At 45.1% G+C, this 21,124-nt stretch overlaps 1 protein-coding gene across 3 annotated transcripts in view; it reads right to left on the minus strand.

The window, feature by feature from the left end:
* vill (villin-like) overlaps positions 1–21,124 on the minus strand; it is a 112,106-nt gene that overhangs the window by 25,101 nt on the left and 65,881 nt on the right. For all 3 annotated transcript variants that reach the window (XM_069914940.1, XM_069914939.1, XM_069914941.1), the window contains exons 12-16: positions 15,284–15,421; positions 7,393–7,551; positions 6,738–6,914; positions 2,024–2,169; positions 716–860 (exon numbers count right to left, since the gene is read on the minus strand). In XM_069914940.1, coding sequence (XP_069771041.1) covers positions 716–860; positions 2,024–2,169; positions 6,738–6,914; positions 7,393–7,551; positions 15,284–15,421 — 765 coding nt within the window. The remainder of the gene's footprint in view (positions 1–715; positions 861–2,023; positions 2,170–6,737; positions 6,915–7,392; positions 7,552–15,283; positions 15,422–21,124) is intronic.

The raw sequence follows: 21,124 nt of genomic DNA on the forward strand, positions 1-21,124 counted from the left end.
ATGTTCAAAGCTGAGACCTTTTTGGGCAGAATTAGCAGTATTTTTAGAACAGGTCACTAAAGTCCAATTTCCTCCCGATCCAATGGTTTTCTTGCTTGGTAATGTTTCTGGGAACAGGCCAAAATTAAAATGTAACATGTTTCAAAAGCAATTTGTGAAAAATCACACTGGCATTTACAAGGAAAACTACAGCAGTCTCATGGAAATTAGATTCAAACTTGGGAACAGATGGACAGCAAACTGAAATGTGTAGTTGTGGACCTCTTGAGAAAAAAAAATTACATATAATTTAAGAAATAAATGTGATAATTTCTGAAAAATGTGGTGCCCTTATCCACTCACTGTCGGTAATACATTATGAAAACATTCAAACCTTCTTAACTTCTTGTTTAATATGTTAAAGGCAACATTTGATTGAATTTACTGAAATTTTTGTAACTAGTCATTTTTTTCTTACTTTATCTTTTGTTTCCTTTTCTTTCTTTAGTTCTTTTTATCGTGTTTAATATTATTTTGGGGGGAGGGTGTGGGAGGAATAAAAATATCATTGTTTATATGTTAATGAAGAGTATTTCTGGAATTGGACATTAATATATGTATAAAATTTAAATAAATAATTAGCGGAGGACCTCCCCGAACAAGTTCAATCAGGAGTGCTCCCACGTACGACAGGTCAATCAACAGAGTTCCTGCTAAGGAAATGTCGTGTTCTCACCTCTTCCCAAGTATCCAGCAACATGACATCGTCTTCATCCAGGTCTTCTTGTGTGAAGTCATAGATTTCCGTCATGATGAACCGACCGGTCTGGTTGGAGCATTCAAAGAGGCGGGGATCGTATTCGCACTCCTCCTCCTGAAACCTGGAGATAGCACAGAGATTATCAGCATGAGATGGGGGCAGAAATGATAGGGGGAATGAGGGTGAGTGAGAAAGAGAGTGACAGGCAGACAGAAAGGGGGAAAGAGAAAGGAGGAGGAGTGAGACAAAGGGGGGAAGGGGTAGAGAGAAAAGAGAGAGGGGGTGTTGGAGAAAGGAGGGAGGAGAGAGACAGAGGGAGGGAGAGATGAGAAGAAAGAGAGGGGGTTGAGAGAGGAGAAGAGAGGGAGGCAGAGAGGGGGGGTTGGAGAGAGGAGAGAGAGAAGGGTTGAAAAGAGGAGCGAGAGGGAAACCGAGGAAGCGAGAGAGAGAGAGAGAGAAACAGGGAGACTGGGGAGAAAGCGGTAGAAAGGAGGAGAGAGGGATAGAGGAAGGGGGTTGGAGGGAAAGAGGATAGAGAGACGAGCAGTGAGGGAGAGAGGCTGAAAGAGAGAGGAGAGCAAGAGGGAAGAGAGAGAGAGAGAAAGGGGAGAGTGAGTAGAGAGGACAGGAGAGAAGGGGAGGAAGAGAGGGAGAGTGAGTGAGAGAACAGAGGGAGGGGGAGAGGGAGAGGAAAATGGGGAAAGAAAGGGGAGAGAGACAGAGAGAAAGGAGAAAGATGGGAAGAGATAGGAGAGAGGAAAGAGAGGGGAAGAGAGAGATGGTGAGAGTGAGATAGTGAGAGCAAACCCTCACTCAGATCTAGCACAGAACAGAGGAAGATTCAGAAGCACAGAGAATGGGGGAGAATGAGCAGAATACTGGACAGAGAAAGGCGTGCGTTTTCATACGAGTCTTAGAGAGAGAGAGAGAGAGAGAGAGAGAGAGAGAGAGAGAAAATCAAACTTCAGACATATCGTCAGAATACATACATGACATCACATACAACCCTGAGATTCTTTTTTCCTGTGGACTAGGTAGTGCGAGAAAAAGATATGTACACAAGAGAAATGTAAACAGACTGATTGTACAATACAGAAAAAAATAAATATTCAGCGATAAATAATGTGCCAAGTAAGAGTCCTTGAATGAGTCTCAAAGAGCAGGGAGACGGAGAGAACTAAACCTTGGAATCTCTATCAAGTCTCCCTCTGCCTTTGTGTGGCGAATGATGCCCTCCTCCCATCCTGGTGAGGCTGAGCTCACCTGTCCACCAGCCTGGCGTACCTCTTGTCGCTGGCGTATGGGGCTTTGCCGCCCAGTACAGCCCAGAAGTCTGTGGGCTCCTGCCCCTCCATAACCGTCTGCTTCTCCCGCTTGGACAGGTTGTTGGCCACGCTCTTCGCCATCTCCCGCTCATCGCCGCTGCAACCCTGGGAGAGAAACGAGAGCCTCCCTGTCACCGTGGCCCTGTGCTCCCTGCATCTCTGACAACAATTCAGCCTGAGTCCCAAGGCATCTGCTCCTACCAGTCAAGGCCAATGCTCCTGGACACAACCTCTCCCCAGATTCCTGCTGACCTTCAAACCTCCATCATTCCAAATTCAGACACTGGAATTCAGAAGAATGAGAGGGGATCTTCCAGAAACATACTCAACAATGCAAGGGAAGTATAAGATAGAAGCAGGAAGGTTGTGAGTAGAACTAGATTCAGGGGAGTAGATTTACGACGGAGAATAGAATGGCAAATGTGTCTGCTTAGGACCATAGAACATTGTGGCACAGAAGCAGACCCTTCTAGTCTGTGACAAACTAATTTTCTGCCTAGTCCCACTGTCCATAGCCCTCCATTACCCTCCTATCCATGTACCTGTCCAAATTCACTTCTGTGCATTAAATTACAATCACAACATCTGCAAATCTTCTTCTTTAGCTCCATTTCAGAAGAACCCAGACAACAAAGGACTCCCTCTGTATTCTAAGCCTTTCCAATTGTCAAAGGCTGCTGGAATGAAAGAGGTCCAAGGGGAGATAGCTGGTGTAAGTACCTAGGAGTTAGTCAGATCCGCCTGTCTCAGACCCAGGGATATTTATGGACATTCCGTGCTCAATCCTTGTCAAAGCTTTAGTGGAACACAATGATCCTCAAAGGGGCAGCTCAGGTCGACAACCAAGGTCAGGAAGGCCTTCACTAGCCAAGGGACTGAAGACAAAAGTAGGGAGGTTATGCTCAGACTTTGGCAGACCTTGGTGAGACCATGGAAGGATGTGATAGCGATGGAGAGGGTGCAGAGAATGTGTTCAGGAAAGTTTTCTACATCAATAGGTAGAGGTACCAATGAGAGAAGATGCAATACTGGATCTCCTATTAGGGAACCAGACAGATCAGGTGCCAGAAATATAGGTAGGTGAACATTTTGGGTCCAGTGTCCATAATGTCATTAGTCTCAAGTTAATTATGGATCAGGATAGGCCTGGTCCTTGAGTTGAGGTTCTAAATTGGAGAAAGGCAAAATTTGTGGAAATGAGGAAGGATCTCGGAAGAGTGGATTGGGATACGTTGTTTTCTGGCAAGGATGTGGTCAGTAAGTGGAAGGCCTTCAAGGGGGAAATTTTAAGGGCAGAGTTTGCATGCTCCTGTCAGGATTAAAGGCAATATTTATAGGCAGAGGGAACCTTGGTTTTCAAAGGATATTGTCGATCTGGTTAAGAAGAGAGAGGTGTACAGCAAGTATAGGTAACAAGCATCTAATGAGGTACTGGAAGAGTATAGAAAATGCAAGAAAATACTCAAGAAGGAAATTAGGAAGGCAAAAAGAAGATACGAGGTTGCTTTGTGAAGGTAAACCCGAAGAGTTTCTACAAGTACGTTAAGAGTAAAAGGATAATAAGGGATAAAATTAGTCCCCTAGAAGTTAAGAGTGGAGCCTCACGAGTTGGGGGATATCTTAAACAGTTTTTTTGCATCAGTATTTACTCAGGAAACTGGCATAGCGTATAAGGAAGGAAGGGAAACAAGCAGTAGTGGCATGGACCATATGAAGATTAAAGGAGGAGATGTTTGCTGCCTTACAACAAATAAAGGAAGATAAATCCCCTGGGCCTGACATGATATTCCCTCAGACCTTGAGGGAAATGTGTCTCCCATATCAGAAATAGCTAAAACTAGAGGATATAGATTTAGGGTGAGAACATAGGCTGGGACATTATTCCTTGAAGAACAGGAGGATGAGGGGGCGATCTCACAGGGGTGCACAAGATCACGATGGAACAGATTGGGTGAACAGAGAGAGTCATTTGCCCATCGCAAGGGAATCGGTGACCAGAGAACATAGGGGAGAGATTTAGAACGTTACAGCACAGTACAGGCCCTTCAGCCCACAATGCTGTGCTGACCTCTATAAACCTACTCCATCTAACCCTACCCTGCCTCACGCTCATAATCCGAACCAAATGAATTTTAAAAAGATGGCTTCTCCGACTTTCATTGGCATGACTCCTGTTGAAAAATGGCAACTACGGACTCAAAGGTGATCCAAAGCTTAGAAGCAAGCCCAGCTCTCTTACACCTGCTCCAATGAAGCAAGTAAATATACCTCAGTACTCACAAACACCTGTGAAGCCAAATATCCCAAACATTCTGGGGCCCTGAACTGAGGGACTATTGTTACGGGATATGTTCGAATAGCTATGGGTAAAATTTGTCTTTAAAAGAGATAGATTGTGGGGGGTCTAGTTTAGGTTATGTTTCACAAACAGAGTGACATTTCACAAAAGACATCTCATTTCAAATGCAAGAGCTTTGCTGAAGTGAGACATTGTGTCACCGGTGACTTTGCAGAGACAATGGAACTGCTTTGGAAAGGACTTCAAAAGGAGTTGCAAATGGAACATAATGTTGATCATGTCCTGGTTCAGATCATTTGATAATTCGGTTTGGAGCCTTGGGAGAGGTTATGGACCTCTCTACAAGCAGAAAGGATTAAAACAAACGTCATTCTTTTCTGAGAGAGAGAGAGAGAGAGAGAGAGAGAAAGAGAGAGAGAGAGAGTGAGTGAGAAAGAGAGAGAGAGAGAGTGAGAGAGTGAGTGAGAAAGAGAGAGAGAGAGAGTGAGAGAGTGAGTGAGAAAGAGAGAGAGAGAGAGAGTGAGAGAGTGAGTGAGAAAGAGAGAGAGAGAGAGAGAGAGAGAGAGAGGGGGGAGTCAGATCTACAGTAGCAGTTGAGGCTGCAACATGGTGAGCTGGCAAGCTTGTTGAAAAACCCCATTCTGAAGACAAGTTGTGAGTTCTGAGTTCAGCCTGTTTAAAACCCTTGTGGTCCTTACAAAAGGAAATGGTTGACTAGAGTATTTCACATGAAATAAGGGAAACAAGAGGAACTCTGTGGTGACCTGGGAGAAGAAGTTATTGTTTGGAAAACCCTGATGGGGAAAGTTTCTTTGGCAAGACACTGAAGTGACTGATCAGAAGAAATCAGTTTGTGTGCATCCAACGAGCAACAAATCTCTCTCTGAAACTGACAAGAACCTTCCTGAGCAGTAACCATTTACCTTTAAGCACCAGAGCCTGGTGGAAATTATAAATGTTGAATTCTGTGCACAGTACGAGAATTGTCTGATACCAGTGGAGGAGTGAGAAGTGAATGATTGGACTGTGAAACAAAGAACTTTCCTGAACATATACACATAGTACATACACATGCATTTAGAATTAAAAAGGGGTTAATTAGGTTAAGTTAAGTTAATAGTAATAAGTTAAAGTTTGATCCTGTTTTTATGTTTAAAGAAAATGAAAAGCAACTTTTGTTTAAGTAACCATTTGTCTTGGTGAATTTCTATTGCTGCTGGGTTTTGGGGTCGCCTGGGCCCATAATACTAGGTGCTGTAATATTCCACATGGTCAAATGTATACGAATAACCTTGAATAAAATCTGGAATGTTCACTTGAATGACATGTGAATTGTCTGCTTACAAATGTAAAACTATGAAGCCCAGGGGGAAATAAAGGAGAAAAAAAGGGTCTGGTCCCAAACATTAACTGAAAGTGTACAGAATCTGCTTGCCCGCAAGGACCCACGGCTAACACCGATGTGAGAAATAGAAGCAAAAAGGAGACGCCGATTCACCGCCGATTCACCGCAAGCGCTCCCGATCATTTCCTGTCTCCCTCAACTTCACTCAGAACAGAGTAAAAACATACAGAAATGCTGGAGGAACTCAGCAGATATATTGCCGACGTTTCGGGCCTCAGTCCTTCTACAAGGGAGAAACAAAAATCAGGAAGGCATCAGACTGGAGAGAGAACAGGGTAAGAGTCCACACCGCCAGACTAAAGGTGTTAATGGGATATGATAAGAGGAAAGGCGAGATTTGATTTTTATTTCGTGAGAGGGGAAAGGGGAGAGAGGCAGAGCGGGGGGAAGATGGCAGGGGTCGAAGATAGGGGTGGGGAGTTAATGAACACTTGGAGAAGTCGATGTTAGTGCTATCTGGTTGGAGGGTGCCCAGACAGAAGGTGAGGTGGTGTTCCTCCCAGTCGCGGATGATCTCAGTTTGGCCGTGAGCAAGACCAGGTCGGCAAGGGAAATGAAATGGGAGGCTACTGGGAGATCCACGCTATTGCGGGGCCCAATGAGGTGATCTCCCAGTCTGCGCTCAGTCTCTCCACTGTAGAGGAGACCATCGGCTGAGTTCCTCCAGCATTTCTATGTATTTTTTACTACATTTACAGCGTCTACAGACTTAGGGTTTCACTTCACTTAGAACATTGAGTTCATTTAAGGCAGAAATCGATTAGTTCTTGATTAGACAGGACATCAAAAGTTATGGGGAGAAGGCCAGACAGTGGGGCTGAGTGGGGAAAATGGATCAATTTGTGATTAAACAATGGGGCAGACTTGATGGGCTGAATGGCTTATTTACACTACTAGGTCTTATAGTTTCTTAATCTCCAAACCCACTGCACTCCCTTCCCACCTGCCCGACCTCCCAGGGGAGCTCACCTTTCCGCACCACAAGTAGGTTGTCTGCTCTGTCTTCAGCACGAAGATGTCGTTGGAGTTGAGGGAGGTGGCGCGGGCAGGAACCTCCGTGGCCTTAGTGTTCAGCTCCATGGTGCCGCGGACCTGGAAGAGTCTGACGGGCTCCTCCTCAGTCTGCCCTCCACGGCCAGTCCCACCCTAAGGTGTGTGGGGGTGAGAGGGTGGAGAGGGAGATAACAAATTTTTATCTTTTTTTAAGTTTAGACATTCTGTGCAGTAACAGGCCCTTCTGGCCCATGAACCTGCACTGCCCAATTACACCCAACTTATCTACAATCCCTGTACATTTATTGGAGGGTGGGAGGAAACTGTCGCCCCTGGAGGAGACTCACAGACACGGGGAGAACATACAAACTCCTTGCAGACAGCGCCGGATTCTAATCCGGGACACTGGCGCTGTAAATAGTGTCACGCTAACTGCTACGCTAACCGTTATTTCCGTAGGTGTGAGCAGTGAAGAATCCCTCCCAACCCCCCACATCATCCCTCATCTGCTCACTCCCCTGCCATCCCTGGCCAAGAAGGACCAGAGGTCTGGGACCAGGAGAATCATAGATCTGGGCCCAGGAGGATCATGGGTCTGGCGTGGGTCTTGCAGTTGGATGGAAGGACTCACCTGGAACACAATGAGCTTGCCTTTGAAGATGGCCTGGAAGTGGCGAGGCTCCTTGCCCATCACCACCCGGACTTGGACTGCCTCCCCATTGTACTGGTTGTCGATGTTCACGGCCTGGTAGGCCGAGGCAGCAATCTCATCTTGGGACGCTTGGAGACCCTGAGGGAGCAGACAGGCAGGTCAGCATGGTCTCTTCACCTTCAGCCCTTGGACACCAGGCCCGACACCATGATGTAGAATCTCTGGGCTTCCCACAGAGTCGGGCTTATGGACATAGAACACTGAAGAGTACAGGAATAGGCCCTTCACCCCACCAACCATAACCTCACCTTCTCCTCGTGGCCTTCCCATTTCCTGCCTGTTCATGACCCCTAACTTGTGAACATCACTCTCATATAGACTTCTTTCACATCCTCTGGCAGATATTTCCAGGCATCTACCACTGTTCACCAAAGAAATTCTGCCTCACAAAGCTAATGATAAGATGTACTGGAGAGGTTGCCAGAGAAGGGTCTCCAGGCTGGAGCCTGCAATTGGAACAGTTCAGCTATGAGGAGGGACTGGAGAGACTGGCTCGGTGTTCAGTTCTGGTTGCCTCAATACCATAAAAACATTAAGACAAAGGAGCAGAAATAGGCCATTCAGCCCATCGGGTTTACCCCACCGTTCAATCATGAGCTGATTCATTCTCCGACTCAGCCCTACAGCCTGGCCACGTCCCCACAACCTTTGATGCCCTGGCTAATCAAAAACCTATCAATTTCTGCCTTAAATATACCCATTGACTTGGCATCCCAGATTCCACATTTACCACCCTCTGGCTGAATAAATTCCTCCGCATCTCTGCTCTAAGTGGATGCCCTTCAATCCTGAAGTTGTCCCCTCTTGTCCTCGACTCTCCCACCACGGGAAATAACCCTTCTACATCTACTCTGTCCATGCCTTTCAACATTCAAAATGTTCAATGAGTTCCCTCCTCATTCTCCTAAATTCCAACGAGAACAGGCCAAGAGCTGTCAAACATTTTAATCTTTAATATAAATTTGAGAGGAAATCCCTTAATTGTCCTGTTTGGATTAACTAAGATAACTGACTTGAATGTGACAGTCTCCCAATCCCGTGTAATCTCCTTCGCTTCCCTTATTGCTAGGCGTTCGAAACTGAGATGCCGTCCCTCCTACTCAATGTCTGTCCAATACGATGGATGGCATGTCCAACTTTGGAAAAAATCAGATGCTCCACCAATGTAACGGGTTGGAATTTATTTAATTTATGGGGTCCTTTTATCAACTACTTTCATAATTTATAAGATTATTGAGATATTGTTTTGTGATTTTAGCCCTTTCTATATGGTAGTAAATTATATGTAATGACCAACAACTTCAGAAGGGAAGGGGGTAGATTTTGTGGAACAGTAATATCTTTTGTTTTGTCTTTTTATTTTGTCTTTTTCTATTAGCCATTTTATATTTGTTTAAGTGCAGTCACGTCTCCAGAATGGAGGACCATCGTCTTCCCAAGATCGTGTTCTATGGCGAGCTCTCCACTGGCCACCGTGACAGAGGTGCACCAAAGAAAAGGTACAAGGACTGCCTAAAGAAATCTCTTGGTGCCTGCCCCATTGACCACCGCCAGTGGGCTGATATCGCCTCAAACCGTGCATCTTGGCGCCTCACAGTTCGGCGGGCAGCAACCTCCTTTGAAGAAGACCGCAGAGCCCACCTCACTGACAAAAGACAAAGGAGGAAAGACCCAACACCCAACCCCAACCCACCAATTTTCCCCTGCAGCCGCTGCAACCGTGTCTGCCTGTCCCGCATCGGACTTGTCAGCCACAAACGAGCCTGCAGCTGACATGGACATTACCCCCTCCATAAATCTTCGTCCGCGAAGCCAAGCCAAAGAAAGAAGAAGCAGTGCGTAATATACTTTTTGTCTTTCTTTTAGCCGTTTGTTAAAGTACTTTGTTTTGTTATGAACCATGTGTAATGAGTAACAATAAACAATGAACAGTATTTAATTTTAAAACACTAATTTTATTTCTAACTCTTAAACTATCCTTAACACTAAATCTATCCCCATCTATGCGCAGGTGTGTGTGTATATACATGTGTACATGTGTTTGTGTGTATATGTGTGCGTGTGTGTGTGTATGTACATGTGTGCATATATATATATGTGTATGTGTGCATGTGTACGTGTGTGTGTGTTTGTGTGTGTATGTGTGTGTATACATGTGTACATGTGTGTGTATACATGTGTACATGTGTGTGTATATGTGTGCGTGTGTGTGTGTATGTACATGTGTGCATATATATGTGTGTATGTGTGCATGTGTACGTGTGTGTGTGTTTGTGTGTGTGTATACATGTGTACATGTGTGTGTGTATACATGTGTACATGTGTGTGTATATGTGTGCATGTGTGTATGTACATGTGTGCATATATATATGTGTGTATGTGTGCATGTGTATGTGTGTGTGTGCGTGTTTGTGTGTGTGTGTTTGTGTGTGTGTGTGTACATGTGTGCATATATATGTGTGTATGTGTGCATGTGTACGTGTGTGTGTGTGTTTGTGTGTGTGTATACATGTGTACATGTGTGTGTATACATGTGTACATGTGTGTGTATATGTGTGCGTGTGTGTGTGTATGTACATGTGTGCATATATATGTGTGTATGTGTGCATGTGTACGTGTGTGTGTGTTTGTGTGTGTGTGTGTATACATGTGTACATGTGTGTATATGTGTGCATGTGTGTGTGTATGTACATGTGTGCATATATATATGTGTGTATGTGTGCATGTGTACGTGTGTGTGCGCGTGTTTGTGTGTGTGTGTGTGTGTGTGTATGTGTGTGTGTGTGTGTGTGTGTGTGTGTGTGTGTGTGTGTGTGTGTGTGTGTGTGTGTGGGGGGGGGGGTAGGGGGAAGAGGTGTGATATCCATTACTGTCTAGGCCAAAATCTAGAAAGTTACTTCAAAGTTCAGTCTTTCAAATTCAGCGTTGAAGTGCAGGCCTTTGAAATTTGATGCCCAGAATTAATGATGAACTGATGGGAAGATTGGAGTTGTGGCAGCTACAGACTCATGACTTCTCCTTGCATTGTCCATCCATAGGAGCTGTGGTGATAACACTCCTGGTCCTTTTGTAGGCGAGACTCAAACTGGGGGGCCTCCACGAAGCTTTCAAGTAACTTCACTGTTAGTCACTCTCAAAATTGAGTTTCCCCAAAAGAACCTCCTGGACCAGGTCAATCCACTGAAAAGGCCCGGTCATTCACAGAGTTCGCTTTGCTCTGAATTTCACAAAAATATCTTGCCACAAGAGCTGCTTCAGAGAGCTGTTTTCTCTCCAGCCGTCAGCGTGGTTCTCCCTTGCAAAATCACAATGTCTTTGCAAATGTATTGAATTCTGGAACAGACTGTGAGGAGCCTTCCCTCATTTCTTCCAAGGTAGCGAATTATCGCTGGGCTGTGACTCGTGTTGATCAGTTTGTGTCTCAACCTTCATCTAAGGCCTGCGTGCCTCAGAGATCTAAGGCGTGCATGTTGCCTCAATTTCAAGCCCACGTGTCATCACCGAATTTCTGAACTTTGAACTTGGAACTGCCTTTCAAGCATTGGACCTCGAGCTGTAGTAGCTTAGGGTATCCCACACACACATACACACCCACACACACACACATACACACACACACACACACACACACACACACACACACACACACACACACACACACACACACACACACACACACACACACACACACACACACACACACATATACACACATATATATTCGCGCATAGTTGAGTTTAAGTTAGATAATTGTATATAAATTTAGTAAAGTTTAGATAAGTTATTTAAATTAGAGTAGGTATTATATGATTGTTGATTAATAATTTAAAATATTATTTTAAATATAGCACCGTCTGGGCAAGTCTTCATTGCTGCCGTTGGGTAAGTAACATGTGTTTATTCTCTTTAATGACCTTTTATTTGTTTATCACTATTGAAAACTAATAAAAATAGTGAAAGAGAGCTGTCAAACATTACGAGTACAGGAAGGATGTGGAAGGTATGGAGAGGGTGCAGAGGAGGTTTACCAGGATGCTGCCTGGATTGGAGAACATGTCTTATGAGGCCAGGTTAACAGAGGTGACTTGATACAAGTCTAGAAGATTATGAAGCATAGATAGGGTGGACAGCCAGCGCCTGTTTCCCAGGGCGAGAGCAGCAAACACCAGAGAATACTTGTACAAGGTGAAGGGAGGAAAGTTTTTTGCAGAGAGAGTAGTGGGTGCCCGGAATGCCTTGCCAGGGATAGAGGTGGCGGCTGGTACAATAGGGACATTTAAGAGATTCTTAGTGGGGCACATGGAGGCAAGGAAAATAGAGGGTTAGGGGTGTGAGGTGGGCAAGGTTTGCTTTGTTGAGTAGGTTTGTATGTCAACTTGTATTTTAAATTAGACATACAGCCTGGTAACAAGACCTTCCAGGCCCACAAGCCCGTGCCACCAAAATATACCAATCAACCAACAATACTGTATGTTTTGAAGGGTGGGAAGAAACCACAGAACCTGGAGGAAACCCACACAGACACGGGGAGAACTCCTTACAGATAATGCTAGATTCAAACCCGGGCGTCACAGGTAGTAAAAAGAGCATTCGCCATATTGGCCTTCATAAATCAAAGTATTGAGTACAGGAGTTGGATGTTATGGTAAAGTTGGGGGGTGAGGCCAAATTTGGAGTATTGTATGCAGTTTTGGACACCGAACTACAGGAAAGATATCAATAAGGTAGAAAGAGGGCAGAGAAGATTGACTAGGATGTTGTCTGGACTTCAGGAACAGAGTTACAGGGAAAGGTTGAATAGGTTAGGACTTTACTCCCAGGAGTGTAGAAGAATGCGGGGAGATTTGATCGAGGTATTTAAAATTATGAGGGGGACAGACAGAGTAAATGTAGGCAGGCTTTTTCCACTGAGGGTGCGTAAGATACAAAACCAGAGGACATAGGTTAAGAGTGAAAGGGGAAAAGTTTAGGGGGAACTTCTTCACACAGAGAGTGGTGGGGATGTGGGACGAGCTGTCAGCTGAAGTGAATGCAGGCTTAATTTTAACTTTAAAAACAATTTGGACTGGTACATGGATGGGAGGGGTATGAAGGAATTATGGACTGGGTGCAGATCATTGGGGGCCAGGAAAAATAATAGTTTGGGCACAGACTAGATGGGCCAAAAGGCCTGTTTTCTGTGCTGCAATAGTCTATGGTTCTGTGGGTCGCTGGTGCAGTAACAGCGTGGCGCTAACCGTGCTGCCTCAGACAGGGATGAGGTGAGGGGGGAAGTAGTTTTCCCAGTAAAATACAAGAAACACCAAATATTCTGATGAGGGTCAGTAAAATAGCTGGGGGAGTGTGGCTCACTGGGACGGGTTCTCAGAACGCTGGGAATTGAAGGGACGTCGAGCAATGCTAATGGCGAATCTTTGTCTGCCTTATGGCAGACCCAAGGCAATTTCTGTTTTATTACATGACAATAAATGGTATCTGATCTGAATGAGCTGGACTAATTGCAGCTGAATAGGATCAGATCCAAGATCCTGGCTGGGAGGTTCTCTAGCTCTGTTCGTCGGGCGATGGGATGCACAATACAGTTGAATGGGACGTACAGTGAAAACGAGACAAAATCAATACAATAGGTAAAAACACAATGCTGGAGAAACTCAGCAGGGGGAGGAGGTCAGTCCCACAGGCAAGAGGTGGATAAGGGAGGGAGGACACAGCAGCAAACAGAGGGTGGGTCTCCTTTCCCTACTCCACCCCTTGCCTCTCCATTCACAGAGCCATTCCCCCCTCCCCCTGTTTGCTGGTGTGCTCTCCCTCCCGTACCCACCTATTACCTCCTGTTTGTTGGACCGTGCTCCTCCTCCTCCCCACCCCCACCATTTTGTTCGGACACCTGCCTGCATTTCATCCACACCTGGATGAAGGGAACAAAGCCGAAACGCTGGTAATGTATCTTTATCCTTGCACTGTTTGACCTGCTGAGTTTCTCCAGCCTTGTGTTTTCACTTCAATTGTGGTGTCTGCAGACTCTCGTGTTTTACTCAAAGCAATAGGCGGAACACATCCAAATTTGACAAATGCAAATCAGGATGAGATCCAAACCCAAACCTCGCTCGATGTAATTTGAAGCTCGGAGTCAAACAAGAAAGATGATCGTGTTAATGTGATATTGTTGCAAAGAGAGAGAGATGATAGGCCAGAACTGGAAACTCCACATTCCAGAGCGGAAAGGCTTCAGGCGCGACAATGGGGAATGTAAGAGAAGATTGATCCAGGCGGCGTAAGGAGGGAGGATTTCCCACAAGCATCTTCCACTGCATCCGCATGGGAGAGGCTCAGGAACAACGTTTAACTATCAATGTTTAAACGTCTAAACCAATGGTTCTCAACCTTTTTCTCTCCACTCACATCCCACGTTAAGTAATCCCTGTGCTATTGGGGCTCTGTGATTAGTAAGGGATTGCTTAAGGTGGGATGCAAGTGGGAAGGGAAGGTTGAGAATCACTGCTCTAGACCCAATTATTACTGAAATATCTTGCTTGAGAAAAATTGTCATTGGCCCATTTGGAGTTCTGAAACCATGCACATAATGAGTCAATGAGGGACGATTAAAACAGTGGTTTTCACCTTAAGCAATCCCTTACTAATCACAGAGCACTGATGGCATAGGGAATACTTAAAGTGGGATGTGAGTGGAAAGAAAATGGTTGAGAACTACTGGTCTAAACTTAATTTTAAACATACAGCACAGTAACAGGCCCCTCTGGCCCATGAGCTCATGCCTCCCAAATACCCAAATTAACCTACAAAACCCACACATTTTGAACAGTGGGAGGAAACCAGAGCACCTAGGGGAAAGTCCATGTAGGTCATGAGGAGAATGTACAAACTCCTTAGAGAGAGCGCTGGATTTGAACTCGGGTCACTGTGCTAACCACTACACTAACCATGCCATCCAGTAGTGGTCCTCTTTAACATTACTCCTTGGACTTTTGTTTTACCTACATATGGGTTGACTTGCCTGGATACCACTCACAACAACCCATCCATTGTACGCGTGACAATTCAAATCAATTCAACTCTTAGCTGCCTCCACAGTTCTGTGGCAATAAGGAACAGATAATCGATGACCACTCCTCGCATACACAATGAAATAATTCACAAGGCTGAAGCTGCTGCAACGGAAGCATGGCCGCTGGCATATACCCAGGAGAGGGGGGAGCGGAGCCCCAGCACTGCTCCACAGGGTCCTTCTGCCTGATCATGTGCTCTCGGCTTCAAATGGTACTTTTTTTTAAAAATCCTGCAACTGCAGGGTCTGTGCCCAAGATGGCAGTGCCTGCACTGCGGAGTCTACTACCAGGGGAGCAGCAGGCTGGCACAGGGCACCAGGAACAGGGAGAACCTGTTGGGAAGGCAAAGAACAGGAGACGACACTGCAGGGAAGGTAACCCCGGTGGCGGACCAGCTGAAGGACCCATACAGGCGATGGGCTGTTGGTGATTTGCAGTCAAAGGACCCCCCCAACAGGCTGCCTGGGAACTGAGTATCAGATTCGGGTTTCAAGAGGGCACTGAGGGCAAGAAGGGTTCCTGAAGGGTCTCAGGCACTGATCATGTGGGAGGTTTGGATCTGGAGCTCGGATGCAAATCCACGGGCACTCACTTACTTTCTTTGGCTTCTCCTCTTATTGTAAGGGGAAATGTTCATGGTGACTCTTTGTTGCCTTACAGCAGACATATTTACATATCATGTAAATTAACATTTTAATGCATTATTATGCGACTATAAACGGAACCTTTGCTGTGATCCCCACCTGCCACATATAAAGGATGTACGCGGGCTTGTTGTTCCTCATGTAGGTGTACAGCACCAAGTAGCAGTCACCCCCGTAGAACTGTCCGTAGGTCTTGGGATCCACTGGAGCCAGCTCATTCTGCTCGATTCTCCACACCTGACCAAAAACACAACAGGTCATAGTTCACCCATTACCCCTTGGACACTGGCTTACCAATTAACTCATTCAACACACCGTCAGGAAATTTAACTTTCAATCTCTTCAGCAAACAACTTCCTCGCAGACTAAAGTAAAACACGGAAGTCTGCAGAAACCATGGCTGAAGTAAATACGTGATTCTGGAGAAACTCAGCAGGTCAAGCAGGGTCCTTTATAGAGCAGAGATAAAGAGACACAATCGACGTTTCGGGCTTGAGCCCTTCACCATGTCAGCAGGTGCTTGTATGTATGAGCATTTGCTCGGGCTCAAGCCCGAAACGTCGGTTGTGTCCCTTTATCGCTGCTCTATAAAGGACCCTGCTTGACCTGCTGAGTTTCTCTAGCGTCGTGTTTTTACATCCTCATAGACGATTTCATTAAATAACAAATGGGTTTCATTCAATTAATGAATTGTTTTTGATTACTATAGAATAAATCTCCTTTAATCTGGCACAATCTGAACTTCGATAGAGACACACTGGCTGATTTGCCAGATTACATGTTCTTTATTTATGCTCCAATGTACACCTTCAATACACTGTTTATCTGATGTTACAACAGTAGAACAAAGCAATTTCTAGTGAACCTGGATGATAATGAGGTAAATTGGATAAGGAAGTTTGCAGATGATACTAAGGTGATTGGAGATGTTGTGAACAGCGAAGAAGGTTTTCAAAGCTTGCAGAGGGATCTGGACCAGCTGGGAAAATGGGCTGAAACATGGCCGATGGAACTTAATGTAGACAAGTGTGAGGTGTTGCATTTTGGAAGGACAAACCAAGAAAGGACGTACACAGTAAATGGTCAGGCACTGAGGAGTGCGGTAAAACAAAGGAATCCCTGAAAGTGGCGTCACAGGTGGATGGGGGTTGTAAAGGGAGTTTGTGGCATATTGGCCTTCATAAATCAAAGTATTGAGTATAGGAGTTGGGATGTTGTGGTAAAGTTGCTTAAGGCATTAGTGAGGCCAAATTTGGAGTATTGTGTGCAGTTTTGGTCATCTAACTACAGGAAAGACATCCACAAGATTGAAAGAGGGCGGAGAAGATTTACTGGGACTTCAGGAACTGAGTTACAGGGAAAAGTTAAACAGGTTAGGACTTTATTCCCATGGAAGAATGAGGGGAGATTTGATAGAGGTATTTAAAATTATGAGGTGGACAGACAGAGTAAATGTGGGTCAGCTTTTTCCACTGAGGGTGGGTGAGATACAAATCAGAGGACATGGGTTAAGGGTGAAAGGGGAAAAATTTAGGGGGAACATTAGGGGGAACTTCTTCACACACAGAGTGGTGGGGGTGTGGAATGAGCTGCCAGCTGAGGTGGTGAATGCGGACTTAATTTTAACATTTAAGAAGAATTTGGACAGGTACATGAATGGGAGGGGTATGGAGGGCTATGGTCGGGGAACAAGTCAGTGGGATTAGATAGAATAATAATTTAGCAGGGACTATAAGGGCCAAAGGGTTGTTTCTCTGCTACTGTGTTCTCTGGTGCTATGGTTCTAACCTGGTAAGTTTCAAGGCAGTTCCAGGGAGCAGGGTCCCAATTATTTAAAAAAGAGCCTGGGATTTGGGACCCTGATGAGTGAAAGGGACCGTGGGAAGTGTGGCCCTGGTGGGTGAAAGGGACCATGGGAAGTGTGGCCCTGGTGGGAGAAAGGGACCATGGGAAGTGGTGTCTTGGCAGGTGAAAGAGACCATGGGAAGTGGGCCCTGGTGGCTAAAAGGGACCATGGGAAGTGGGGCCCTGCTGGGTGAAAGGGACCTTGGGAAGTGGGGCCCTGCTGGGTAAAATGGACCATAGGAAATGGGGCCTTGGTAGATGAAAGGGGCCATTGGATGTGGGTTGGATCTTGACCTCAGCTCCAATTTCATTCCCTCCTTGAGACAAGAGCTCTGCCAGAAATATATTTAATGGCTCTTCCTCTGCAGCTCCCTGTGATGGAGAGTTCTAATACCTCACCGTTCTTTGACAGAAGTTGTTCTTCCTCATCTCCTTCTGAAGTGTGTGACTCCTTTATACAGATACTCGCCCTAGATATCCACAATGGACAAACATCTTCCCAGTATCCATCCTGTGAATCCTCCTCATGGCTGCACGGTTGGTGTAACAGTGAGCGCCACGCCTTTCCAGCACCAGCGATCGGGAACAGGGTTTGAATTCTACACTGTCTGTAAGTTCTCCCGTGCCTGTGTAGGATTCCTCTCACTCTTCAAAATGTACAGGGGTTGTCGGGTTAATTGGGTGTAAATTGGGGGCATGGACTTGTGGGCCGAAATGGCCTGTTACTGTGCTGAATGTCAAAATTTAATTTAAATTTAAATCACCAACATCACTTCTTGTTCCTCCAGGAATGTCTATGTGAGGCGCTCTCTCATCGAAGGAAGCCAACCTCGTAAAGGACCTTGATGAAGGGCTCAAACCCAAAATATTGGTTCTGTATCTTTGCCTTTGCTACATTGTTTGACTGCTAAGTCTCTCCAGCATGGTGCGTTTTTACTCATTAAGGACCTCCATCACTCTGGTCACAATCTCTTCTCACTGCTACCTTCGGGCAGACATGCACCTCTTGGATCTAGAAGCTTCTTTCCAACTGCTATCAGGCTTTTGAATCTTTCCGTATGACTATAAACTGCTCTTAGGTGTGATGTTTCTTTTATTGTAATAAAGAAACTTGGGTTCTTTTAAAACAACTATACTTTATTACCTATAGAACTCATGTCCGTGTGGAGACATGCATCTTGAATCCAACCCTAGCTGCCACAAACTATTCTCTGACCCCCCTAGTGGTCAGCATTATCACTACCACTCTATCACAACATCCCCTTTCCTTGAGATGTTTATTTTAACAACATGACACACTAATTCAATTTGGGCTCTGCTGGCCCACTACTGTCTAGGACTGGTGGTGTATCCTCTGTGGCTGCGCAGCCTGGATATTCTGCATTTACCTGTTCCTACAGTGTCTCTTGCGTTTTCAGCAGGCTCTTTTGATTCTTCCTCAATATTTGACCATCCTCTGTTCCAACAGTGTAGAATCTTGGATTGATTTCTTCCAGAACAGTGGCCTTTTTGTCCCAAGTGTTGGAATCTCCAAGTCTCACTGCTGTGTCGTGTTGTGCCAGTGGCCCTAAACTTCTCGCTGACTTGTCATAGTTTGCTTCTTGTCTCCGTTGGGACACTTTTGTTTCCTTTCGACATCTTCAACACCTCTGATCTTGTTTGGGTCTGCAGAGTAGGAGAGACTGGTGTGTAGTCTACGTCCCATCAGAACCTCAGCAGGTGATGTGCCATGTTCAAGTGGTGAAGCTCTGTACTCAATAGAGCTGGATACGGATCTGAGCCCCTGTCTAGTGCTTTCTTGAGCAACTGTTTAACTATGTGAACTCCTCTCTCTACTTTACTGTTTGACTGTGGATGCAGAGGGCATGTCGAAAATCATACTCTTCTGCAAAGTTCTGGAATTCTCTACAACTGTAGCAGGGTCCATGGTCACTGTAGGCAATTTGAGAAATTCCATGTCTTCCAAAGTTCGATTTCATCACACAGGCAGCAGACATATTACGAAGCAATGCAATCTCTGGATAGTTCGATAGATAATCAATAGCCAGAAAGTAATTCTTTTCACTCATGTGGAGCAGATTGGTCCCAACTTTCTGCTATGGTTCTGCTGGTGCATCAGTTTTATCATGGGATCCTTTTTTGTGCTTTTCATTATGTTTCAAACAGATCTCGCAGCTGGAAACCATCCTGTCAATGTCAGCGTTTATCCCTGGCCAATAAACAGCAGTTCTGGCCCTCCTCTTGCATTTTTCAATTCCAAGGTTCCCCTCATGCACCCTTTTCAGCACCTCTTGTCCCTGTGATAGAGGAATGACAATTCTGCCCTGTCTGAGTAGAAGCCCATTGACAACACTCAGCTCAGCTCTGATGTTATAGTACGGCCATCCATCATTCAGGTTCTTGATGACCTTCTGTAAGCCATTTCTGTTTCAGCTGTGATCTGCTTCCATTTCATGTCAGATGCAGGAAGAGGTTCAGTGATTAGGTTCACGTGGAGATTCACATCTGTCTCTGTGGAACTCTGCATCATTGCCTTGGACAACACATCAGCTAACACAATAAGTTTCCCAGAGTTTTCACATGCTTTGTCACCCACCAGTGATTCATGTCCATCTGGGACGAATGCAAACCCGAGTCGATGCTCTTTATCTTGGGTTTACATGCCCCATTCCTGTCAATGCTCCGTCCATTGTAGGCTTTGAGCTGCACAGGATTTGCATGGATGTATGGCTTTACCTTCATTGCCCTGATGTCGAGCTCACAGATCAAATTGACCTTTGCCCCTGTGTCCAGCTTGAAAGGAATATCTGCTCTATTTATATGTGATGACACAATCCATTTATGCTGCTCGACTCTGTTCACGCTTGGCTGCCCAGTGTCTGTTGGTTTATAAATTTCCTGCATTACCAGGCCAAAGAAAAGGGTATAATTGAGAGCAGATTCTTCTATAGTGAGTACAGTTTAATTTCCCTTTGCTTTGCATAGTGAATCTGTCCTTTGCACTCTTTACAAACTTTTCCACAGGCTGGGCATTATTCTGGTACATGTTAAGTGCCACATCATTTACAATTGATGCCTCTCCACCTTTTGTTGTTTCTTATATCTCGTTTTTTGTTTCTGTGCGCGGACACAGACTGTGGTTATGGCTGCACCTTTGTTTTCACTGGCTTTTGCACTCGCACCAAGCTTTTTTGCGTGCTGTGGAACTCATTCGCTGGCGTGGCAGATCTTCGCAGCTCCAGCTAAGGTAAGCTCTGTCTCTCACAGCAACCTCTCTCTCACTTTCTCATCAATAATCCAGAGCACAAGTTGATCACAGATCATTGAATCTTGCAGCGATCCAAAATTGCATGTTCTTGCTTTTGATTTCAAGTTCATTAAAAAGGTATCAAAGCTCCCTCTCTGCGGCTGCATGCGCGAGTGAAACACACATCTCTCAAAAGGTTTCATCAAACATCTCGATAACCTTGTCAAACTTTCCCTGGTCATCTGCCTCAGCAATAACAAATGTGTTGTAAACCTCTAGTGCTTGAGGTCCCGCCATGATAAATAGCAGCACAATCTTCCATGCATCAGGTTCAGTAGCTTGCAGGTATAGCATGAATTTTTGTGTGAATAGCCTCCACTTGTGGTCGACATTTCCAATCCAATTTACAGCATCAGGAGCCTTCACACTTTTCATTTCACTGCTGCTCTGGACTGATTCTCACTCCTGGTGTTTCTTCCAATTCTGGTACTATGCGATGCTTATTTTATTGTAATAAAGAAACTTGGGTTTTTTAAAACAACTATAGTTTATTAGCTATAGAACTCATGATCGTGTGGAGGCATCCATCTTGAATCCGACAAGCTGCAACAAACTAATTTCTCTCTCTCTCTCTAGTGGTCAGGAGTATCACTAGCGGTCTATCACTACACTAGGGGCCTCAAAAATTTGTCTGCACTGTTGAAGTACCCTTTTTGTTTGTACTGACTGAAACTGAGAGCATTTATTTATGCTAAAAACACAATGCTGGAGAAACTCAAATGGTCAAACCGAGTACTTTATGTAGCAAAGATAAAGATACATAATCGACGTTTCGGGCTTTAGCCTTT

The sequence above is a fragment of the Narcine bancroftii genome, chromosome 1 (genome assembly GCF_036971445.1).
Source record: "Narcine bancroftii isolate sNarBan1 chromosome 1, sNarBan1.hap1, whole genome shotgun sequence".
NCBI lineage: Eukaryota > Metazoa > Chordata > Chondrichthyes > Torpediniformes > Narcinidae > Narcine > Narcine bancroftii.